This window comes from Nycticebus coucang, chromosome 7 (assembly GCF_027406575.1).
Source record: "Nycticebus coucang isolate mNycCou1 chromosome 7, mNycCou1.pri, whole genome shotgun sequence".
NCBI classification, from domain to species: domain Eukaryota; kingdom Metazoa; phylum Chordata; class Mammalia; order Primates; family Lorisidae; genus Nycticebus; species Nycticebus coucang.
The window spans coordinates 69,257,442-69,278,406 of record NC_069786.1 but is presented as its reverse complement, the minus strand read 5'-3'; the positions used below and the strand labels follow the sequence as shown (position 1 = coordinate 69,278,406).

At 44.1% G+C, this 20,965-nt stretch overlaps 1 protein-coding gene across 7 annotated transcripts in view; it reads right to left on the bottom strand.

The window, feature by feature from the left end:
* Nucleotides 1–20,965, bottom strand: part of RAPGEF4 (Rap guanine nucleotide exchange factor 4) — a 304,043-nt gene that overhangs the window by 9,064 nt on the left and 274,014 nt on the right. For all 7 annotated transcript variants that reach the window (XM_053596307.1, XM_053596308.1, XM_053596309.1 and 4 more), the window contains 6 exons: nucleotides 16,795–16,920; nucleotides 15,880–16,058; nucleotides 12,539–12,629; nucleotides 8,854–8,904; nucleotides 7,315–7,402; nucleotides 6,839–6,903 (listed from right to left, as the gene is read on the bottom strand). In XM_053596307.1, coding sequence (XP_053452282.1) covers nucleotides 6,839–6,903; nucleotides 7,315–7,402; nucleotides 8,854–8,904; nucleotides 12,539–12,629; nucleotides 15,880–16,058; nucleotides 16,795–16,920 — 600 coding nt within the window. The remainder of the gene's footprint in view (nucleotides 1–6,838; nucleotides 6,904–7,314; nucleotides 7,403–8,853; nucleotides 8,905–12,538; nucleotides 12,630–15,879; nucleotides 16,059–16,794; nucleotides 16,921–20,965) is intronic.

The window sequence follows — 20,965 nt, the reverse complement described above, 5'->3', positions numbered from 1 at the left end:
AGATAAAACAAGTCATAGAGTACAGAGAAATTATTACCTCCCTTCCTTGATCTAGACCAGTGGTTCTCAACCTTCCTAATGCCGCAACCCTTTAGTACAGTTCCTCATGTGGTGGTGACCCCCACACATGAAGAGCGGTGTCTTGGTTCCCAAGATGATTGGAAATATGTGTTTTCCAATGGGCTTAGGCAACCCTGTGAAAGGGGAAAGGGTCGTTTGACTCTCAAGGAGGTCGTGACCCACAGGTTGAGAACCACTGATCTAGATAGTGCCATGAGTCCAAGTCCACACTTCTATAGAAGTCATGCTGCTGACCCTCGTTGAACTGATAGTGGGCTACACCTCTCGGGCTACACCTCTCAGCCTAGTTCACTGAGCTGCTGCTAGGTGGGCACAGCTCATGCTTTATAGATTTCCAGACCAAAGGGGTGAGTTTTACATTTATCTCCACTGAAGTGTGACTAGACGCAGCGGTTATCAAACTCTGGGTCGCGACCCCTTTGGGGGTCGAACGACCCCTTCACAGGGGTTGCCTAATATCAGATATTTACATGACGATTCATAACAGTGGCAAAATTACAGTTATGAAGTAGCAACGAAAACAATTTTATGGTTGGGGGTCACCACAACATGAGGAACTGTATGAAAGGATCATGGGATTAGGAAGATTGAGAACCAGAGTTAGTCTATCTATCTTTCCACATACTTAAGCCTTGCACGTTATTTTTGCTGGCAAGCAGCGGCTGATTCATTGGTGTTCTCAGTCAGTGTTGGCAGAAACTGAGGTTGAAGAGACATAGGCTTAATTATTCAACTGCCACAGCAGGATAAAGCCCCAAATCACACCCTATGCTTCCCGGCCCTGCCAGAGCAAGTTGGCCTGCCTGGAGCAGATGGGGTGACTTTCAGTAATGCCAGACTGGGGTTGGGCAGTGGGGTGGTGCCCAAATATTCCAAAGCAGAGATTCTCATCTTTTTTTTTCATCCTAAAAAACTGAGGTTTATGACATAAACAACTCATTCATTAAGATGGTAACTGGTAACTCAGGGGTAAGGATGAGGTGAACATGCTTCTTTAGAAGGTACTCCAATCAGGGTAGGTGGCAAATTAACCCCCCCTTGCTACACTTTGATTTTCCTTGGGATTAATTCTAAATACAGGTCTTCAGAGCTTGTTTGAAAAAGTGAATATGTTCGCACAGTTCCTGACCTACTGGGCTGAGAGGAGCCCAAAGTGAATGCTGATGAAATGCCCTCAGCACACACACTAGTGGACGGGAGCTTGGAAAGGACAAGTGGGGTGGGGAGTGAAGGACTCTGTGACTACCCCCACGCATTTACTAATCTTTGGCGCTGAGAAAGAGTGGCTCGGAAGCAGATGTCTTCTGGGGCCTGAGCTGCAGTGGACAGTACCAAGCCACTGTTCAGAGGACAGGGTGATACCGTCTGTACTCCAGTCTGGCACAGGCAAGAGGCTCGGAGGCTCCAGTCCCAAATATGAAGTCCCTTCAAACTCAGAACCAGGTAACCCCTGGAATCCAATGCGGGGTCAGAGGGCCTTGTTCTCAGACTGGGCTCTGCAGCCTGGGCCTCACTGCTCACCCTTCTGTGACATTTCCCTCAGAAGCAGGTCAGCCAAGGTACACCTTCACTCCTATCCAGACGTGTCTGGGATCTGCCAGGCCTTCACCGCTGTCTCCAGCCTTTCCGGCCAGCTCTGTGCTGATTCCTGTGCCCCCCGTCCAAGCTCCCCCTTGGCTCTCCCGTTGCTGAAGCAAGTGGACTTTGTGTCTGTATTTCAAGTTCAGACCGGCAGCCGTCCAGGCCATGCCGCCTCCTGGGGTGCCACTCTAGGACCGCCCACTCCCACACAGCTGCCCGTCGGCCTCCCTCTTAGGCTGCTCTGCCACTCTGCTTGTCCCGTGGGGAGCTCCTCCACCCAGGCCTCCTCCATGGCTGTCTTGCAGTTTTTATATTCCTTTCTGTTGCCCCTTAAGATCATTACCACCCTTGTCCTTAATGTGGCCAGATGGCTTTTTCTCTGTCCACATGCCTATCAGATACAGGATTTCTAACAATTATTCTCTGCTCATATATGAAAACCACATTTGCAGCATCTGATTATTTCACTCAGACTTCCACACATTCAGGACAAGAATTTTTTTTCACAGCATGATCCAGAAATAAATAGTCTCTCACGTAACTAAGATTATGCCCATGACTACAACCAAATGGAAGTGCCCAGTGAGAACAAGCTAAAAGGGACCCAGGAGCAGAGCTCGCTGTCACTGTATGGTTCACTGAGGAGGAGCCCTGACCACCGTCTCGGGGCTGCCTATCTAAGAGGTGTGTGACATGTGGACATACACGTGGAACACACACGTGATGCTCACAGGACATCGTACATATGATTGCTGTGAGACAAGACAGTTCAGGTCCCTGCTGTACAGACACGTGCAGAGTTTGTGAACACCCCTGGACTCAGGGAAGGGCAGTGAGAACAGACTCAGAACAACAGAGGGAAGGGGAGACAGAGTAACGTCCAGTTAGGAAGAGAAGGATAGGGGAAGGCCACCTTTCATAATGTCTCAGTTATGGAAAACATTTGGGGAGGTCCTGATGAATCAAATTTTCTAATAAAATAGAAATATTCTTTGATTAAATTTTGTTACATAGTAATGAAACTTTAAAAAATGCTTCAGTGCACTGCCACACCTCACTTCAGTCTAACGCTGAAATGTAACTAGTTTATTCTTTTATTCAACAAAGATGTCTCACATCCCTATAATGTGCCAGACACCTTTATTGGTGCTAGGGAAATAGCAGTGAACAAAACAGATAAGATGCCTGGACCAGGGCACTTATATCCTAGTACGGGAGACAGACAATGAAGAGGGAAAGTAAAGAAGATCATCCCAGCTTATGAAAACTGCAAGGTGAGCTTATCTGTTGGAGAGTGTTGGGTGTGGAGAAGCTGTGTTACCAGCGTGGTCGGGGCAGACCACACAGAGGAGGGGACACCTGAGCTGAGGCCTGAATAATAAGAAAGAGCCAGACAGCTGAAAACTAGGGAAAAGACAATTTCAGTCTAGTGCAAAGGCCCTGGGGTTGGCAGGAGAAGAAGAAAGGCCAGTCTCACCAACTTGGACAGAATACAGAGAAGGCAAAGTGTGCGCTAAGGTCAGACAGGTGCATAGGGCAACAAGTCTAGATTTTACTATATTATATATTCGAAATACATGGCTTTATTTTCCACTGATACATCTGCAGGAAGTTCTCTTTCCTGCATTTTTCTCTTTTTTTGACATCTCTTTTATTTTTATTCTGATTTAGTTTTTATATCCTTTCTTGATTTTTAATAGTTCATGTATATATGTTTTATCCTTCCAACTGCACCTAATCTCCTGAAGGTCAAGGGCTACCTTCTAGATATTTTATATTTCTTGGTAAGATCCTTGCCTGGACACTGTACACGGTTGTGTTGCTTTGAAATAAGCCTTTTGAAAATCTGTATTAAGCCTGGCCTGTGACATCTACGGAAAGAACTAAACTTTCAAAGTATTCCCATAGATTTATTTCCTTTGTGTTGGAGCAGTCTGGGAATAGGGTGGATTTGAACATGTGGAGTTTTACTTAGATATTTTTTTTCCCTCACAGCTTCAGGTAACAAATCCAGCACTCTCTCCATGAATCTTGTAATAATATTACTGGTAATAGAAAACATATTGTTACTGATTATTTAATGACATGGTTAGTGATATAAAAATACTTCAAAATGTTTCTCTTCCTTAATGAAATTTAGCTTCTGTACTGTTTCTAGAAGTACAGACATTTGCCCCATGCTTTTCATTGCAAATAAAATAATTACCTTAAAAATCACATTCATAAATAAATATACCTAAATAAGGGTAAGCCTGAAATGGAACCAGCCTCCTAATACAGTAGCAACTGTGCCTATCAGCATGTTCTGTGCAGTCTGAGATAGTGGCAGCTGGCCAGCATATTATCCTCTAATCCATTGCTAGCCTACCTCCTAAATGTTATAAATATTCATGTATGCCATAGAAAGCTATGAAGGGCTTTATTCAAACATTTTTTTGAATACTCCTTTATGTTTTCCGCAAATGAAAGAATGTCTGCTTTTTTCCCCCTGTTCTTTTTTTTTTGCATAAGGATCAGAGTGTAAATTCTCTTTTGTTCATACCCATAAATCCTGAAAACCAATATGCAACAAATTCTTTAATCCTCATTTCATACCTCAAGGGTGAAGAGGTTCAAAATAAAACTATGGGTTGGCACAGTGTGGTTTCCTGGATCTGTACAACGATGCCACCAAGAAATGGCATCTCCTGCCTCCCCTGGTGACTTCTGCCCCTGGCAGGGACTCCCTCTGAGGATACAGCCTACCAGCCCCATAGAGGCTGCCAGCTCTGCTAATCACCTGAGACGTGCTGATGGGCGACTGGGGAGCAGCACTAACATCACTCTGAACTTTCCAACTTTTTGATTGCTAACATGATCATTTGTGGTGGTGGTGGTGTCATGGGGGCAGGTGTGGGTGAATTTACGGGGAAAACATTTTGGAAAGTTGGCAATAAGCACCAGGTTTAGAAAACATAATCACATCTTCTTGAAATTCTAAGCATCCGATAGAAGGGCAATTGCAAAGTCAAACTTTCTCATGGTATGATTTATCAAGTGAGTAAAGTTGCTGGAGTAAAGAACTATACTCTTTCAGTATCTTTTCTGTCTTGTCTTTCACAGTAACAGACCCCACCCACCCCAATTTGAATACCCAAACTAAGGGCTATATTTTCTAGCCTTCCTTTCACGGGACTAAGTTTCTGGATGATAAAATGGGAGGCAAGTGGTGAATGCAATTTCGTTCCTGCCTTTAAACGGAAGAAGCATGCCTTCTCCTTTGCTGTTCCCTGTGGCTGGAATAGGGACATGGTGGTCGCCGGCCTGAACCGTGCAGATGGTAAACTGGAGAGAGAGAAGCCTGAAACCTTGACTGCCTCCTGCAGTAGGGCTGCTGTACCTGCTTGGACTTTTAAATGAGAAAGCAATAAACTGATCTTGCTTATGGCATCATTAATTTAGGTTTCCAGATAGCAGCTGAACTGCATTATATCTTAGATATTTATTTGCTTGTAAGCACAAGTGGACTCTCTGAGGACAGGGCCTACAGGATTCCTTTCCTCACTGCTAGGAGTGGAAGGACCTAGCACTGTGCAGGGTGGACAGCAGAGATGAGAAGAGAAGTGGTACCCTCCTAGGACCTAGAGAATGTGAGCTTGACTTTTCCTTGCAGGCTATGGATGGAACCCCAAGATCTAAAAACCCAGATGAAGCACATTTTACCCACCCTGACGGATGGCTGGCTCTGTTCAGTTAATGTTAGCAATCTAAAGTTGGAAAGCTCGGTCACCTCTTTTGGAAACTTTGACTTCTGTAACTCGGTACACATGTATACTTTATGGTTAAAGGGTTGGCTTAGCCACCCTGCAGTCTGCATTTCCACACAAGTGATCCAGAAGGTTCTTTACCCATTTGCCAAATCTTTCCTTCCTGGAAAATAGGTTTTCTTTTTGAAAAATCAGGGAAATTGTTGAATTCTCTGCCCTAATAAATGAGCAAAGAATGTTGGTTTTTTGTTGTTGTTTGTTTTTTTGCTTTGATCAAAAAATTATTACACTGACACAGGGATAGAAATGTTCTACTCTGTCTTTGGTGTAAGGGGTGAGGAGGAAGACTGCTGAGGAAGTATTTGCCCTCTGGGATGGAGAGTCTCTGAGGAGCGTGTACTCATGCTATTTCCTAAGAAGCTTAAGATGTGGGAACCTAGTGCCTGGCGACCACTGTACTTTACCAGACAGGGCTTCACAGTAAACTCATTCCCAAAGCTGAGCAGTGCTGAGCCTTGTGGGATGACTGCAGGTGTTTCAAATTCTCTGGAGTCATGCACACCATTTTTTAAGAAAAATTAAAGTAACGGTTTTATATTAAGAATTCTGTAAAAATCTATGATTTAAGGGAGACTTATGTAGCATAGACCTACCAATAATTCAGAGATAGATGGATCGGGCATGAGCCACACTTTCTGTTGGGGAAACTGATCCACAGGAAAGTTAAGGGAGGGCTACAAAGGAATGAACCTCGTGTCTCCTGAACTCTAAGGCTTGAGCTTTTCCCACAGGGGAACCACATTTACACTGCAAATCATAACCCCTGACAAACACCTACATGGAGATGAAGCTCTCCATCCATCCAGGCTGCAGCCAAAGGATTCAGAAGACAATGGAAGATTCCGTTGAAAAAAAAAATTTTTTTTTTCAATTGTGAAGATTTTCAAGTTCCCTCTTGGGACTTGGATGAACTTTACAGGGATAAACAATACCCATTTGGATTAATCCCCCATCACAAAGATCTGCTATAGAGTTGTCTTTTGCCTACATGCACTGAAGCCAGGCTTCGTAGACAAACATCTCAAAGGCACCCGGGGGTAGTCCAGCTCCACAAACCTTACAGCAAAACAACAACACGTAAGTCACTCTGGAACATTTGGGCATTTTAGCAACAGGCAGCCAAGGACGAAACATACAGCATAAAAGCTAGCTGCTGCTGCGAGCCACAGCACAAATACTATTCAACTGCACAAAAGAAGACTGACAGAATAGAAAAGGTAGCCAATTGGAACCAAATATTTAAAAACACCTTTGTGTGTAACTACCTTTTTAACCTGGCAGCGTCTATGGAAATTATTTCCTTTATCAGTACAAATGCAAATTTGATTTAAAAAAACACATCGTGGTTAAAGTTACAATACCGCACGTACCATTTTTTCAAAGTTTACTAGATTGTCAATGAACGTCTTGTTCCCCTCATGAGTAAATGTCATATCTGTAAAGAAATAAAAGCCACATTCTAATCACTAACCGAAATATGTCAGACTAAGAAAGCACAGTAGCACCATTAGATTATGCTGGTGGATTTGCATAACACTGCAGTTGAAAAAAGCTGTTATTGTGCCTTTTATGCTAGGTGTTTAACTTTCTAAACCACTTTACCTGAGATTAGTAAAATTTCTAAACCAGTCTTGTTTCCCTAACCGGGCTTCCACATCTTGGATCGCTGACCCTCCAGTTTATCTTCCCAACCCTTGCACAGAAATCAGGGCTGAGGGGAGATGTCAAGGAAGGCAGGAGGATGAAATTCATCATTCTTCCCCAGAAGATCAATCTGACTGGCTGTTGTTCATTTCCCTCCCCAGATATTCATCCCCACTTGGCTCGGGCGTTTTCTTAGGATTACCTTTAATGAGCAAAGGCATGAAGGGGATCAGAGGAGGCTCCAGCTTAGCCACGGTCAGCCTGTAGGCCCTGTGGTTTCTTGAAGGATCCTGGGGAGAGACAAAGAGGTGCTGGTCAATGACTGGTTACACATATGCCACCGGTCGTCACCTCCTGATAGACCCGGCCTTGGCACCCCGCAGGCAGGTACTCTGGACCCTCCAATAACACGGGCTGGAACTGTGCGGGTCAATTTAAACGTGGGTTTTCTTCCGCCTCTGCTGCCCCCGAGACAGCAAGACCGACCCTCCTCATCCTCCCCAGCCTGTTCAACAAAAAGACAGCGAGGACAAAGACCTTTCTGATGGTCCAATTCCACTTAATAAATAGCAAAAAACATTTTCTCTTCCTTATGACCTTCTTAGCATCTTCTTTCGCTAGCTTACTGTATTGTAAGAATTCAGCCTATGATACATGCAAAATACGGGTTGGTTATGTTGTCAACAAGGCTTCAGGCCAACAGTAAGCTACTAGTAGTTACTTTTTAAGGGAGTTACATGCAAATTTTTGACTGTACACACCGGGGAGACAGGGCCAGTACCACTAACTGTGGGCTGAATTGTTCAAGGCTCAGCTATATTTTTGAATGGAGTGTAGCTACAAAGGAAGGTAAACTTAAACAAATTGATTTGTGTTTTTTTTTTTTTGTAGAGACAGAGTCTCACTTTATGGCCCTTGGTAGAGTGCCGTGGCCTCACACAGCTCACAGCAACCTCCAACTCCTGGGTGTAAGTGATTCTCTTGCCTCAGTCTCCCAAGTAGCTGGGACTACAGGTGCCCGCCATAACACCCGGCTATTTTTTGGTTGCAGTTTGGCTGGGGCCAGGTTTGAACCCGCCACCCTCGGTATATGGGGCCAGCATCTTACCGACTGAGCCACAGGCGCCGCCCTGATTTGTGTTTTAAAACAACATCACACATATCATATTCTTATAGATAATCTTTGAAAAGATTTATCTATAGGGACCAAGGGGAGAGACACTCTTGGAAAGCAAATATGAAAGGTGTAAAACCTCGGCCACAGGAGTCCCCTTCTGGAGCCCTGCCTCCTTCCCTAGAATTTGGCTCACCCTCCCTCTGCCCTACACAGCCGTCCAGTCCCAGCTTGCCCTCTGAACTGAGCGCATCAATCCTGGCAAGTCCCACTCACACCTTGACTGTCTGGTAATACCTCCCAGCCAAGGGGAGAAAAATTATCTTAGCAAGCCAAGGAAAATGCACTTCCAATCCATTGTCAACCTGAGTGGAGAAGACCCCATTACACTGCTTTTCTTAGTTACACAAATTGACCTTATGTGGGACATAAGTCCTTTTTAAGTCACTTCCTGAGGGTGTCATTCATTAGTCAGATGTGCTTGTTTTAGCAGCACTAAAAGGGATCATAAACTTCTTAAAGTCATACAAGGACAGATAACATTTCCAAAATGAGAACTTCAATTCAGCTAATCAGAAATTGGATTAATGCAGCAATGAACAGCATAAAGGACCCACTGTCACTTACCATTAAACTTTCAAACTCTGCATAGAACTTCTTGAACTTGCTTGGCAGTTTCTGTTAATAAAATGAAAATGCCACACGCATATGTCAGATTCAATATCTAGATACGTATCATGTGTTCCCATTTCTCAGGGAAATGTATTTCTGTTGGCTCTTAATCAAACATCTCTGAGACAGGCTGAACTGTAATCTGTCCAGTCATTTGGAGAATGATCTTCTGGAATATGGAGAACTAGCCTTTTCAAGGTCTTTAACCTAATTGAACCAAAAGTAACTGCACACGCTTTGGTCTTACTGCCTTTATAATGTTTTCTGAACTGGATGACCTAGAAAGAGGACTGCGCTCCCCAGACATCCCCCCCTTTTTTAAGTCTTTGATTTCCACAATCAGGAATCTAGACCAGAGAATATTATTGCTAAAAGAGCTTAAGGAACTATTTCGACCCTCCTCTTCCCTTAGGAGGCAAGCTGCATCGGCGCAGGGATTTCTATTAGTTTTATTCCCTACTCTTTCCTCAGTGCGTAGAAGAGCGCTGGGGACATAGCAGGTGCTCAGCAAGCGTCGTTTCAGTAGATTAACCTGTGTGTTATGGACGGAAGAAATTCAGTCTCACAGTTTGAATGATGGGTCCAAAGCCACACAGCTTCTCTTACCCGCTCTACGCTTTTTCTACACGAGCACTTTTGCCCCATGATGTCTCTGCCTTTCTTTAACACAAATTTTGATAGTTCTATCAAGGTACTGATTTCTCATGTTTATATTCTGGCAAATGATTCGACACCACTTAATGCATTCACATTATCTATACCAACAGGTCAATAGTAAATCGTTTTTCAATCATTTATGGATTGGTTCCCCCTTTGCTGAGTTCCTGAGTCTTGTTTTGTTTTTGAGACAGGGCCTTGCTCTCTTTCCCAGACTGGAGTACGGTGGTTTGATCACAGCTCACTGCAGCCTTGAACTCCTGGGTTCCAATGACCCTCCCGCCTCAGCCTTCCAAGTATTGCAATGGGCATAACACTATACCCGGCCTTGAGTTTGTAATGAAGCTGAATGTTTCGCTTTCCCTTCAAACCAAGATAGAGTGGTACGATACGTTCAGCATCCCGAGACTGGAGAGGCATATACCAGATCTTGGGTCTCAGACATTCCTAAGTCAGCTCTGCATTGTCCAGTGTTTCTAAAAACCAGTCTCCTATGTATCCTCCGAACTCTTTTTCCTAGTATCTATTTTCAAGTTAGGTTTCGAGGGAACCTGATATCCCTGCTTACAGGGAAGACTCAAAGGGCTGAAAGCTGGATGGGCAGGAAGCGATGAAGGGATCTCATCTCACACAGTCTCCAAATCACCAGGTTGGGCAACAACAAGGACTTAGCGAACACAGTCCATTTATAAGATTAAGAGTGCATTCATTGTATTTATGGTTAGACCTCTGTCACTCTAGTTCTCTTTCTTCCCTTGGCTGGCCTTTAGGTCAAAGACAGCAGGGCACACGGTAATAGCAAACACTTCATTATCAGCAATATTGCCAGCCATGCACCATGCTTCCAGGGCCCTGTTAGCATCAGGGGCCGCTTTGCCAACCCAGGAAACTTTTGGTAGCACTTGGGGACAGTTTTGTTGTCACAGCTGGGGTGGGGTGTGGTGAGAGGTGCCACTGGTGTCTTCCAGGTGGAGGCTGGGTATGCTGCCCGGATAGTGTCCTGCAAGGCAGAGGACAGCTCCACAGCAGAGACTCATCCTGACCCAAATGGCAACAGTGACGAGGCCCAGACTTTGCTCCAGGTACCTGCTTATTTGCTTCATCTTAGATTGGCCTCTCCCCTCTGTTTCAAACGCTTCCCTTCATTGTGTGGTCTGGCTTCATTTTCTCTTTCGCTCATTGACTGTTTTACTCCTGTGTCTGAATTCCTTGAGGTCAGGGACTGTTCCCCTCACTGCTCATGCGGGACCCCCATGCCACAACTGGGGTGGTAAGGGAAGCCCTTGGGATGCTCTCGGCAAACCCAGGTATGTAAACCAGAATCAAAGATGCTTATGTATCAAAGGTCTCCTACCCAAGTATATAATCATATTTCACTTAAGGAAATAAAAGCTCGTAACTGATGAAAGGTTAATCTCTTTTCAGCAACACACATGCTGAAGACAGAAGCTCGTAGACTCACTTTATTCCTCTCCCCGGTAAAACCGAAGGCCAGACCAACTAGCCAGTTAGCCATCTCCTTTCTCTGCCTGCACCCACCGCAGCAGCCTCCTGTTCATCTCTTTAGACTGGGGAAGGCGGCTCGGACAGTGTTTCCCACTTGCTCTGCTCTCACTGTCCGGCTGCTGTTATGTGATACCTCTACCTGGTCCCTGGACCTATATGAGGATTTATGCCATTTTTAATTTTCCCAGTCAACTCATTTGGGCTCTGTGGGGGAGGGATTAGACGCTGGAAGCAGACTGGGGAACGCAGACGCTCTGAGGGAGAACCCGAGGTCTCCAGAGATTCTGAGAGTTCTGGGCTGTGAAGACAGGGCTGTGCTGTGGGGGTGGGTGCACGGTGGCTTCATGGCTGAGATTTGCTGGCAGCACTAACTCTCTCCTTTTACTAGCTGGCAGATGACACAGCAGCGTGGCCCGCGGGCCTCACCAATTCCCTCATTCCTATATTCAGGGGATGAGCAGCTGTGTGCTGCATCTGCCTGGAATTTTAAGAGAAACTCAAGACAGAAAGACCTGTGAAGACCTGCCCTAGAAACAATGGAAACTTTAAAGAGAGGCAGAAAAGGAAAATAGTTTTAAGAGGGAAACAGGGAAGAAACTAATTTCCAGACAAACATTTAGAGATGCAGGTATCTGCCTTCCAGCACCACTGCCAGTTGGGTCTCTGCTACATAGCCACACTCTTTGTCCTCTTTTTGTGTCCCACTTACACACACTTTTTTATTTTTAGTAAGAGTCTATTTCTGGGTGTATGTTCTATGAGAGATTAGCGTTTCTTCAACGCTATGCCACATGTGAGAGGTCAAGCACATTTTGAGGACTCAGCTAAGAATAAGTGAGAGTGTTTTTTGGCTTGAGTAGCCCACTATCAACAAACCACTCTCCATATTTGCTACAGAAATCCACAGGACACCTGCACCTCTTCTGCCCCAAACTGAATACCAGCCAACTGTTGTTCTTCTGCATGGAAAGCGAGGTCTGCCAGGGGTGGAGAGACACTTGGTACTCGCCTTTCCAAACAGTTGGCCTCCTGGCTATTTCTCCCAGGAGCAAAATGACTACTTGGATAAAAAGGGATCTTCTGTCCTCTCTCAATCATAGATAAGGCTGATTGCAAAAGCAAGAAGGAGACACTTCAGAGAACAACAGACTCTATGAGCCGAAAAAACTTTTGAAGTTATCCAAGCCATGTTGTTCCTTCATGTTACACCCAGGCTGGACTCTTATTATTATATATGGAGAAGCTGACATCTCATCCTCCACCCTGCACCCCCCACCCTATACACAAAAGGACAATATCTTTTAAATTTTTCACTCTGAGGCAACTAAAAAAAGGAGGCAGTTCACCTCCCTCCAAGTGTCCCATCTTTTCCATTGTTGTACTAGTGTGAGTGATATTTCTATAAAAAAGCTCACTGGTAAGCCTGTGTTTTTATTCTTAAGGCAAAAGTCACAGCTGGATCTCAGCTGAAGCTTACCTCCCACGTTAGTGCCAAGCGGCTCACAGCAACGTTACTTAGTCCCATGACGATGGCAAAAAAGGAATTCAGATTTTTGTACTCCTTACAGCTGAAACACAAGAGGCACACGTTTCATAAAATGTCACTTTTGAGTGAGATTTAAAAAAAAAAATCAGAGTTCAGTTCTCTGTTAGTTATTAATATTCGTCAAGACTCCATCATGAGAACAGGCGATGTTAGATTTAATGTACTGTGTAAGTGCCACTTGGGTAACCACGTTCTGCTGTTTGATTTCTCACTGTAATTTTACAAGGTTGATGGTTTTGGGGTCCAGTGTGGTGGCTCACACCTGTAATCTCAGAACTTTGGGACGTGGAGGCAGGAGGATTGCTTGAGGCCAGGAGTTTGAGAGCAACCTGGGCAACACTGCTAGACTCCATCTCTAAAAAAATTTAAAAAAATAGCCAGGCATGGTGGTACACACCTGTAGTACCAGCTACTCGGGAGGCTGAGGAGGGAGGATAGCTTGAGCCCAGGAGTCCAAGGTTGCAGTGAGCTATGATGATGCCACTGCACTCTAGCTTGGGAGATAGAGCAAGACTCTATCTCTAAAAACAAACAAACAATAACAACCCCTCCCCCCCCACTAAAAACTAAAGTTCACGGTTTTCGCTGTAGAAGTTTGGGTTTTGAGAAAGAATTTAAAGATATTTACCCTAGAGATTGTTATCATGATCCCAAACTTGCTGAAAGAATTATTGGACGGGAACCAAACTTGCTGAAAGAATTATTGGACGGGAAGGGAGACAGCAAAATGTCCTTGTAGACTTCCAAACCTTAAACATTCAGGTAGACACCCTCCCTGGCAACTTGAAGGAACTGCTGCAGCCACCATGGCTCTATCTACCACGCAAATGCTTCTAATTTGTTAAAAAATACCAGTTTACAAGTGACAAAATTCCTGTAGGCTCGTCACTTAATCTCAAGGAATTTCAAAGCTGAAAAATAACCCAATTAACTCCCAAATAACCACATTTTCTCTTTTTACTGATATTGATGAAGCTGAACATTTAAAATCTGCACTTACACCAATATTAGCTTTTATGAATATATGATTTGAGGATGAGACCTGTGGAATATAATCAGGAATTTTTATTAGAATGGTGATGTTTAATCTGGGTACTTGATTTTACTTAAAAAAAGAAAGAAAGAAACCCACCAACTTCTTCATACTAGGTCTCTAAAAAGAGCATTCATTCTGCAATAAGCATAAATCTTTCACCCCAAATCAACATGGTTATCTATGTTGACTACATCATAATTAGATCCTTTCTGGATTAACATTTTTGAGAAAAGCTAATTAAGTCATTGCATTTGCTACCTATGTTCTCCTTGCAAAGACAGCACTTGAGTAATTCTTAAACTGTCTGTGTCAAAGTGGGAAAATACATTTCAGAGAAGCTATAGTCTGTGTGGTCCCATGGGTGGGAAAGCAAGCGAGGCCTGAAGCGTGTGGGGCAGTGGTCCCAGGTCAGTAGCTGGAAGCTGTTAGCAGACACCGTGGGGTGCAGGCAGTGATACAACTGTTCTCATGTTTTCCTTGTCTTATTCATGTCATCTTGAAAGAATAAACACAGGACTGTAGACCTGCCTTTCTGGCCATTGCTCTGTTGCCAACTAACTTGCCAACACACCTGAAATGTCTCCATGCCTCAATCTCCTCGTATATAAACAAAATGATATAACATCTTGCCCTCCTTCCCTCCAGAGTTCACAAAATTCTCAGCAGGACAAAGAGCTTCAACAGGATATGCTGAAATTCTCTACAACTATCAAGTAAAGCAGATGCTCCTGCCTCGAGGTTTAGATCTGCCTCGAGGTTTAGATCTCATTCTTGTAGATCACAGATTTATGAAAGTCTATAATCTTCCTCAGCTGGGCTGTGTAAAAAGCTTCACTCTAGGACAGGGAACTCGGTATAGGGCGTAGTAATGGTTAAATATCATAAACCAACTTACATTGAGGGCAGGCCCACCTCATCCTTCACACAAGTACAAGGAAGAGGGATGACAAAAGCAAAAACATTAAAAAAAATTCATGGGTTATTTTTGGAAAAGCTCTTCCAGGTTGCCTCTGTAACATAACAGGATTAGGCCCACAGAGGCTTTCTGACTTCTCACAGATCACAGACTGCCTCTCTCTTCTCCTTAGTGCATTTGGCCCTGCCAGGCTAAGGTGAAGAGAGAATGTGTTCCTTAAAACGGGAAAGCACGCATTCTCATAGTTTCCATAATCAACTCATTCCAGACACGTGAGGGCATTTGTCCCTTGCAGTGAGGCTTTTCAGGCTACTAGGGAAGATGGCTACGCTCTGAACCAGAAATTCATATGTAACATTTTACCAAATCTTTCTGTAAATAGCTAGGTTTCTACATTAAGAGATAATAGCTTTTAAATCCAGGGGGTTTAGTATTCTCCTGAACCCTCAAATTTCTGGCAAAATATGTCAAGGCATTTAGCAAACTGATATGCATAAAATGTCAGGTAGCCTTTTCGTCTTTGTTTGGCCCAGGAAATCAAGATTCATGTGGGATCTAAACTGTTTGGCTCAAGAAAATTCCCTAGCTGGGGTCACTTGTGATCTCAACCTTCCTAGGCTAGAACTCCCTGCATTTAGAAAGGAAAGAAGTCTCACAGCCACAGGCCACATTTAGCATTTTATTTTTAGCACTGTGGTGATACCAAAAGCATGGCAGTAAACAGGAGGTTGTCAGGCGTATCTAAAGAGCAGAAGATTAAATTCACGTCAGGGAGAAATCTAACTGGCCCCTGCAGTAAAGAACGTGTTTCCCATGAAGTGCTCCTAAATAGAATATTTATAAGATTTTTTCTTTTTCTTATGTTTATGGAGATGATTCTTATGTACCAGATTAGCTCTCCTTTTTGCATTTTACGGATTTTCTGCTGGCTGCTGTACACGCGTGTTCCACTGCCCTCTACTGGTGAGAATGTGTCATGCAGGACATCGGCTGGACTTGCCTTTTAAACAGAACTTTCCACAACAGAACTTTGTTTACTGAAGAAATCTTTAAACTGAACAAGGCAAAAAGGTCTGAGTAGTTCAGAGAAAAAAAGAGGTTGCAATTTTGACTGTAAGAAATTATATATTGATGTCAAATGTTTCAAAAGCTAAAAGAAATGCATCTTTTAGAAGACTCAGTTATGCTGGAGCCCCTGTGGTGGTCCTTAGGCATAAGTAGTTCTTCTATTTTGCTTTCCTTTTTAAGGTTGTAGTCCAAGAAAACAAGATGAAAACACAGCTCAAAAACTGTTTCACTTACTGAGCTAAAGATACTTACTGGGCTGCTATCTTAATAAATTTTTTTAATAGCTGAACACGCTTGCTGAGCTGGGAACAAAGGCAAATCTCAGTGACAACCCAAAACTGAATTTCATTAAATCTCTTCAGGAACAAATCCAAGTTTGCTGTGGTCTTTTTAAAATTATGCCTTCCAAATGTGTGATAGATTAGCTCCAGCTAGAAAAGAAAGGAAAACAATTTTACTTATTTGCTTGTTTTTAACTCAAAACACCAGCGAGGGCTGGGCACAGTGGCTCATGACTATAATCCCAGCACTCTGGGAGGCCAAGGCAAGTGGATTGCTTGAGCTCAAGAGTTCAAGACCAGCCTGCGTAAGAGTGAAACCCCGTCTCTACCAAAAATAGAAAAATTAGCCAGGTGTGGTGGCGGGAGCCTGTAGTCCCAGCTACTCAGGAGATTGAGGCAAGGGGGTCGTTCAAGCTCAGGAAGATGAGATTGCTGTGAGCTATGATGCCACGGCACTCTACCCAGGGCAATAGAGTGAGACTCTGTCTCAAAAAACAAAACAAAACAAAGCAAAACACAACACCTAGCCAGGTTTCTCTATTTGTCAGTATTTTATCAGTCAGCAAATTTGAATTCAATCATTGACTGGGATGCAGCTATCTTGTGTATTTGAAGGCTTCCATGAGGCTTGTTAAATATATAAACATAAATTAGGCATTATTTGGTTATACTCAGGAAGACATGGCATACTGTAAATCATAAAGATTTTCTTTAACACTCAAAAGGCTTTGTAACAGCTTTGATTTATAAACACAATGTGCAAAAAGCCTTTACTCATGTGCTTTCCACACTGCAGCACATATCACCCCTTAGAGTTGAGCAACACTAACAGTCCTCGTCCTGAATTGCAATCACATCTACGAGTGCACCTCGCTGGGCACCTTACCTCATGTACGCAGTTGAAGAGTTCCCAGTCATAAATCGTCATCTGGTATGCTAAATCTTTGGAGCTCATCAGTTCAAAAGTTCCCACTGTTCCAACAGTTGGACCTTCCTGTTCTGGCAGGGGAGTCTATGAATAGTAGTGCAAAAAAAAAATACATCAGAATCACACACAGACAAGTTCTCAGTGCTGAACACGTTCAGGAGGTTCTGAGGGGAAAGGATTCTGCAGATAGTTGCTTTCAGGAATATCCTGAAGTTTTGATTTGACTCAGGGGAGAGAGATGCCTTTGCTCTAAATGCTACTTGCTTCCACGTCAGCTTTATAGTCACCATCACCATTACAATCAGTTCCACTGACTGAAAAACGTGGACCATGGCAAATACGATCTGTGAGAATTGCCTTACAATGGTGCGCTTCCACTCAGGCCGGGCAGGTCCCTCAGTAAAAATGGAAGAAGTTCTAGGAGACTTTTTTGCCTCCTATTTCTCCTTGAAGTTGTTCCCAGGCCGGTGCTGTGATGGCAGTTTGGGACGTCATCCTACTGCTGGTGACTGTGGTGAAGCTGCTGCCTCTCCCATCTCTTATAACACACTGCCTGGGGTCCCCAGGTGATGGAGAGCTTTGGGAGCTGAGCTTATGCACGATGTCCAGTTCCTCCACTCTCCGGCAGATGTCGAGCTGAGCATGGTATTCATATGGTTGTGATATTTAGACCAGACATTAGAAGATCAAGCCATGTTACTTTCTGGAAGACCCTTTGTGAAAAGTTTCCGTCTGATTTACTTATCTCATTTTTATTTTATGGGAAATGATCTAAAGTATTTTTACTTAGTAAGATAAATGATATGTATACTTAGGAAATACATGTATAATGCATTAATATCTCTATATAAAATAATATATATATATATATAAAACAAAGATAGAAATGTCACAAAAGTGAAAAGACCATTTCCCCAGTGGGATGTAATCGTATTTGGACACTCGGTATTCAAGTCGGAAGTGATCATATGTAAGTTCCATCTTCCTCATCATCACCATTCTATAAATGCGCACTGTATGTAGCATTTAGAGTACATTATAGGATCATTTCTGGACATTAGAGAAATTATATGCTCAGGAAGTAAGTGATCCCTGCATTGGAAAGTTTACAGTCTGAATGAGTCAGCCCTGACCAGTGAGGACAGAGTCAGCTGGTGGTCCTCATTGGCTTTTATCAAGAGAAAGAAGCATCAACACATGTGACTTCAGGGTACAGAGATGAACAGGAGGGGAACGTCAGTGAGCTTTGGAAAGTTATGGGGTGTTAGGAAAGAATTAGTGGCAGAAGAAGATCTCGGAGAAAGAAGCTGAGCTTTAAAAGATGAAGCAGAGCAGCCTGGCTGGGTCAGAGCTGCGAGGCCTTCCCTGTGTGTGCAGGGTGCTTTGTTAGGGTGGAAGAAGGCCGAGGAAGGCTCGGAGGCGGGGAGGCTGCCGTGAGACTGCTGGGCAGGAGCAGAGAGCACAGGGGGCAAATGGATGGCTTGAATAGCTTTTAACAAGTCTTTGGGTACTGGAATAAGACTTTGGGCTTGGATAATAGACCAGGTCGGTGCCAATTTTAGGGAGCAACAAACTTGTGTATAAACCCCACTCTAACTATGGAGACTTGGATAGGCCCCCTGATCTCTTAAATGTCTTAATACCTATCAATTAGCCTGTTAAGAGCACTGGTCGGGAATAATTTCAGTGATGCAGGTATCATAGTGCTTGGCATAGATGAGCTCCCCTCCTCCAAATTAGTTAGTTCCCTTTCTAGAAGTGCTATAGCAAAGCCACTTACAGAAAAGTGTGATCAGTACAACACCCGGATGTAATACTGTTGCTCCTAATTTATTCTATGTAGGGAACAGAAAACAGGGAAGAAAAACAAAGATTACAAAGTTTTAAAACTTCGGGAAAGACCTGAAACTGATGGGCATGTAGGGTAAGGAAACAAATGGTTTCAACCAGGACGGGTTCTAGGTAGAAAAGTTGGGGAGGCGTTTAAATTCTAGGTCTTTCCACCATCTCTCAGGGTCACACCAGCTTTCCATCCTCCCTTCCCCCCTGCAGCTGCTGCTGGGAACGCAGCCCCTCGGCTCCCCTGGAAAACTGCCCCCCCCTACTATGCTACTCCTTGGATTTCCTCTTTCCTCAAAATTGGAGACACTCAGGCTCCCTCACTCCTGTCTCTTTCTGGAGGCTTTGTAACTTTTCACAAAAGGGACAAATTAACCTAGCAACTACAGGGAAGATTCCTTTGAAATACGCAAAGTTCGTTTAGCCGTGGACAATGGTCTATCCTTCCTGCCTCATTTATGAGAGAAAAACAGAAAGCTTTGTTGAATCTCCACTTCATTTGAGAGGCCAGAGCTCACCAAGCCTCTCTCCCTTGTAGGGCAAGCTGAGGGCAAGCTGAGTCCTTCCCCCACGAGTCCCCTGAAGAGGCATCTGAGCAGCAGAAGGTGCTCCTCCATCTGAAGAGCGGAGTTCACCGCTGACCCCAGGCCCCTTAGGAAGCATCTCCTTGGGCCGTTTTCTCATAGAAATCCCTGTGGAATTTTCCTATAGATGGAGCACAGCAGAGCTTATGAAGGGCTCCACTGCACAGACATCTGAAAATTGCCTACACGCAGGCACAAAACTCCCACGGACATCTCCCCCACCTTTTTTGAGAGGTGATTTCTTTGCCAAAGTTGAAGAGCAGAGAATAGCACTGTTATCCTTCCATCTTACGGTTGGGAAAACTAAGATATAAAAAGGATGTGCTAATGACCGTCAGGGACAAAGCGATGGCTAAGGTAAGCTGTGCCCTACGCGCTCCCTGCCTCCCGCTCCCACATCCTCTGTGCCTGGTTCTAAGGGTACCTGTCACACTGGATTCTCCCTGATGACATCCTGATGTCTCTCACCACACTGTGAGCTCCTTGAGGCACAAGGACTATGGTGGATTCATCTGCAAAACCACCCCAGAGCCACAGCTGTCCACAACGCCTGGAAGGGTTGTAGTAGGTCTAAATAAAAGTCACAGGAACTAGTGAATGGGTAAAGGTAGAGCCACACTACAGTGCAACAGGATTCTGTTGTAATTTGCTCTGTACTAACATTTGTACTTAAATAAAATGTTGAGAGTAAAGCCTCAATATCTGAGCCTTCAACCATAGGCTAAATTGCTGGCACGCTGCTATTTCTAGACAACACCATGTAACATGAAAACTCATTCTCTTCCAGGCTGCTTGTGTTAGTCTCATCTCTCAGATTTGACCGTAATGGTTACAAGGACAAAGGCTCTGAGACGCTTGGTCCCGTGTCACACAGGGGCCAGCATATCACCGAGTGCAAAGCAGACACTTCATGAGCGTGTGTTGCTAGATCAAAGGGTTTGGCCAACATTCTACACGACAGTCATCCTCTGTACGAGTCTTCCTAGAAGGACTGTCCTCAAAGGAAATTTTTAGACAGCCAGAGAAAAAGATCCCTGGCTACAGCTATGTGAGGCAGGTGAAGTTCGACCACTCACAGCACAGTGCACATTCGGGGTACTTGTTGCAAAGTAGTTTCTTTCAACTACAGAGGCCTTAAAATGGACGATAAGCGAGGCCTAAGAAGTTGGAAGGCGGCAGGATGCTGTGCAAATAAACAGAGGCTTAAAACGTTGGTATCTGCCCCACAGTGAGCTGAAGACAGTCCACAGCCCCTGTCTATACGCCACATCTGGTGCTGCAGCCAGGACACAGCTGGCAGAGAGGCCAGAGCACCCGTGTGACCATCATATCACATAGCACCTTCCACAGGGTTACAGCTAAACTGGCTTTTTATGGCTTCCTTTCCAGGAGAGGGCAGCACCACTCATTTATAACTTTTTTTTTCCAGTCCCTCTGTGTTGGAACTATCTATCTAGAAAGCCATGAATGCAGATGACTAAAATCACATATGATCAGGACTGTGGGCAGATTCAGAGCTTCCGACCCTGGCGGCTGGGGAAAGGCGAGGGTGCTTAAGACCCGCAGTGGGTAAGGGATGAGAAAGGGAACTAATACCACATTTGCTAAGTTTCTCTCCAAGTAAATTCAGCATGTTGTAAAAATCTGCTTACCTTCACTAGAGAGCACAATATGGCTTTTTCCAAAGAGAAATAGCAGGATTGTGA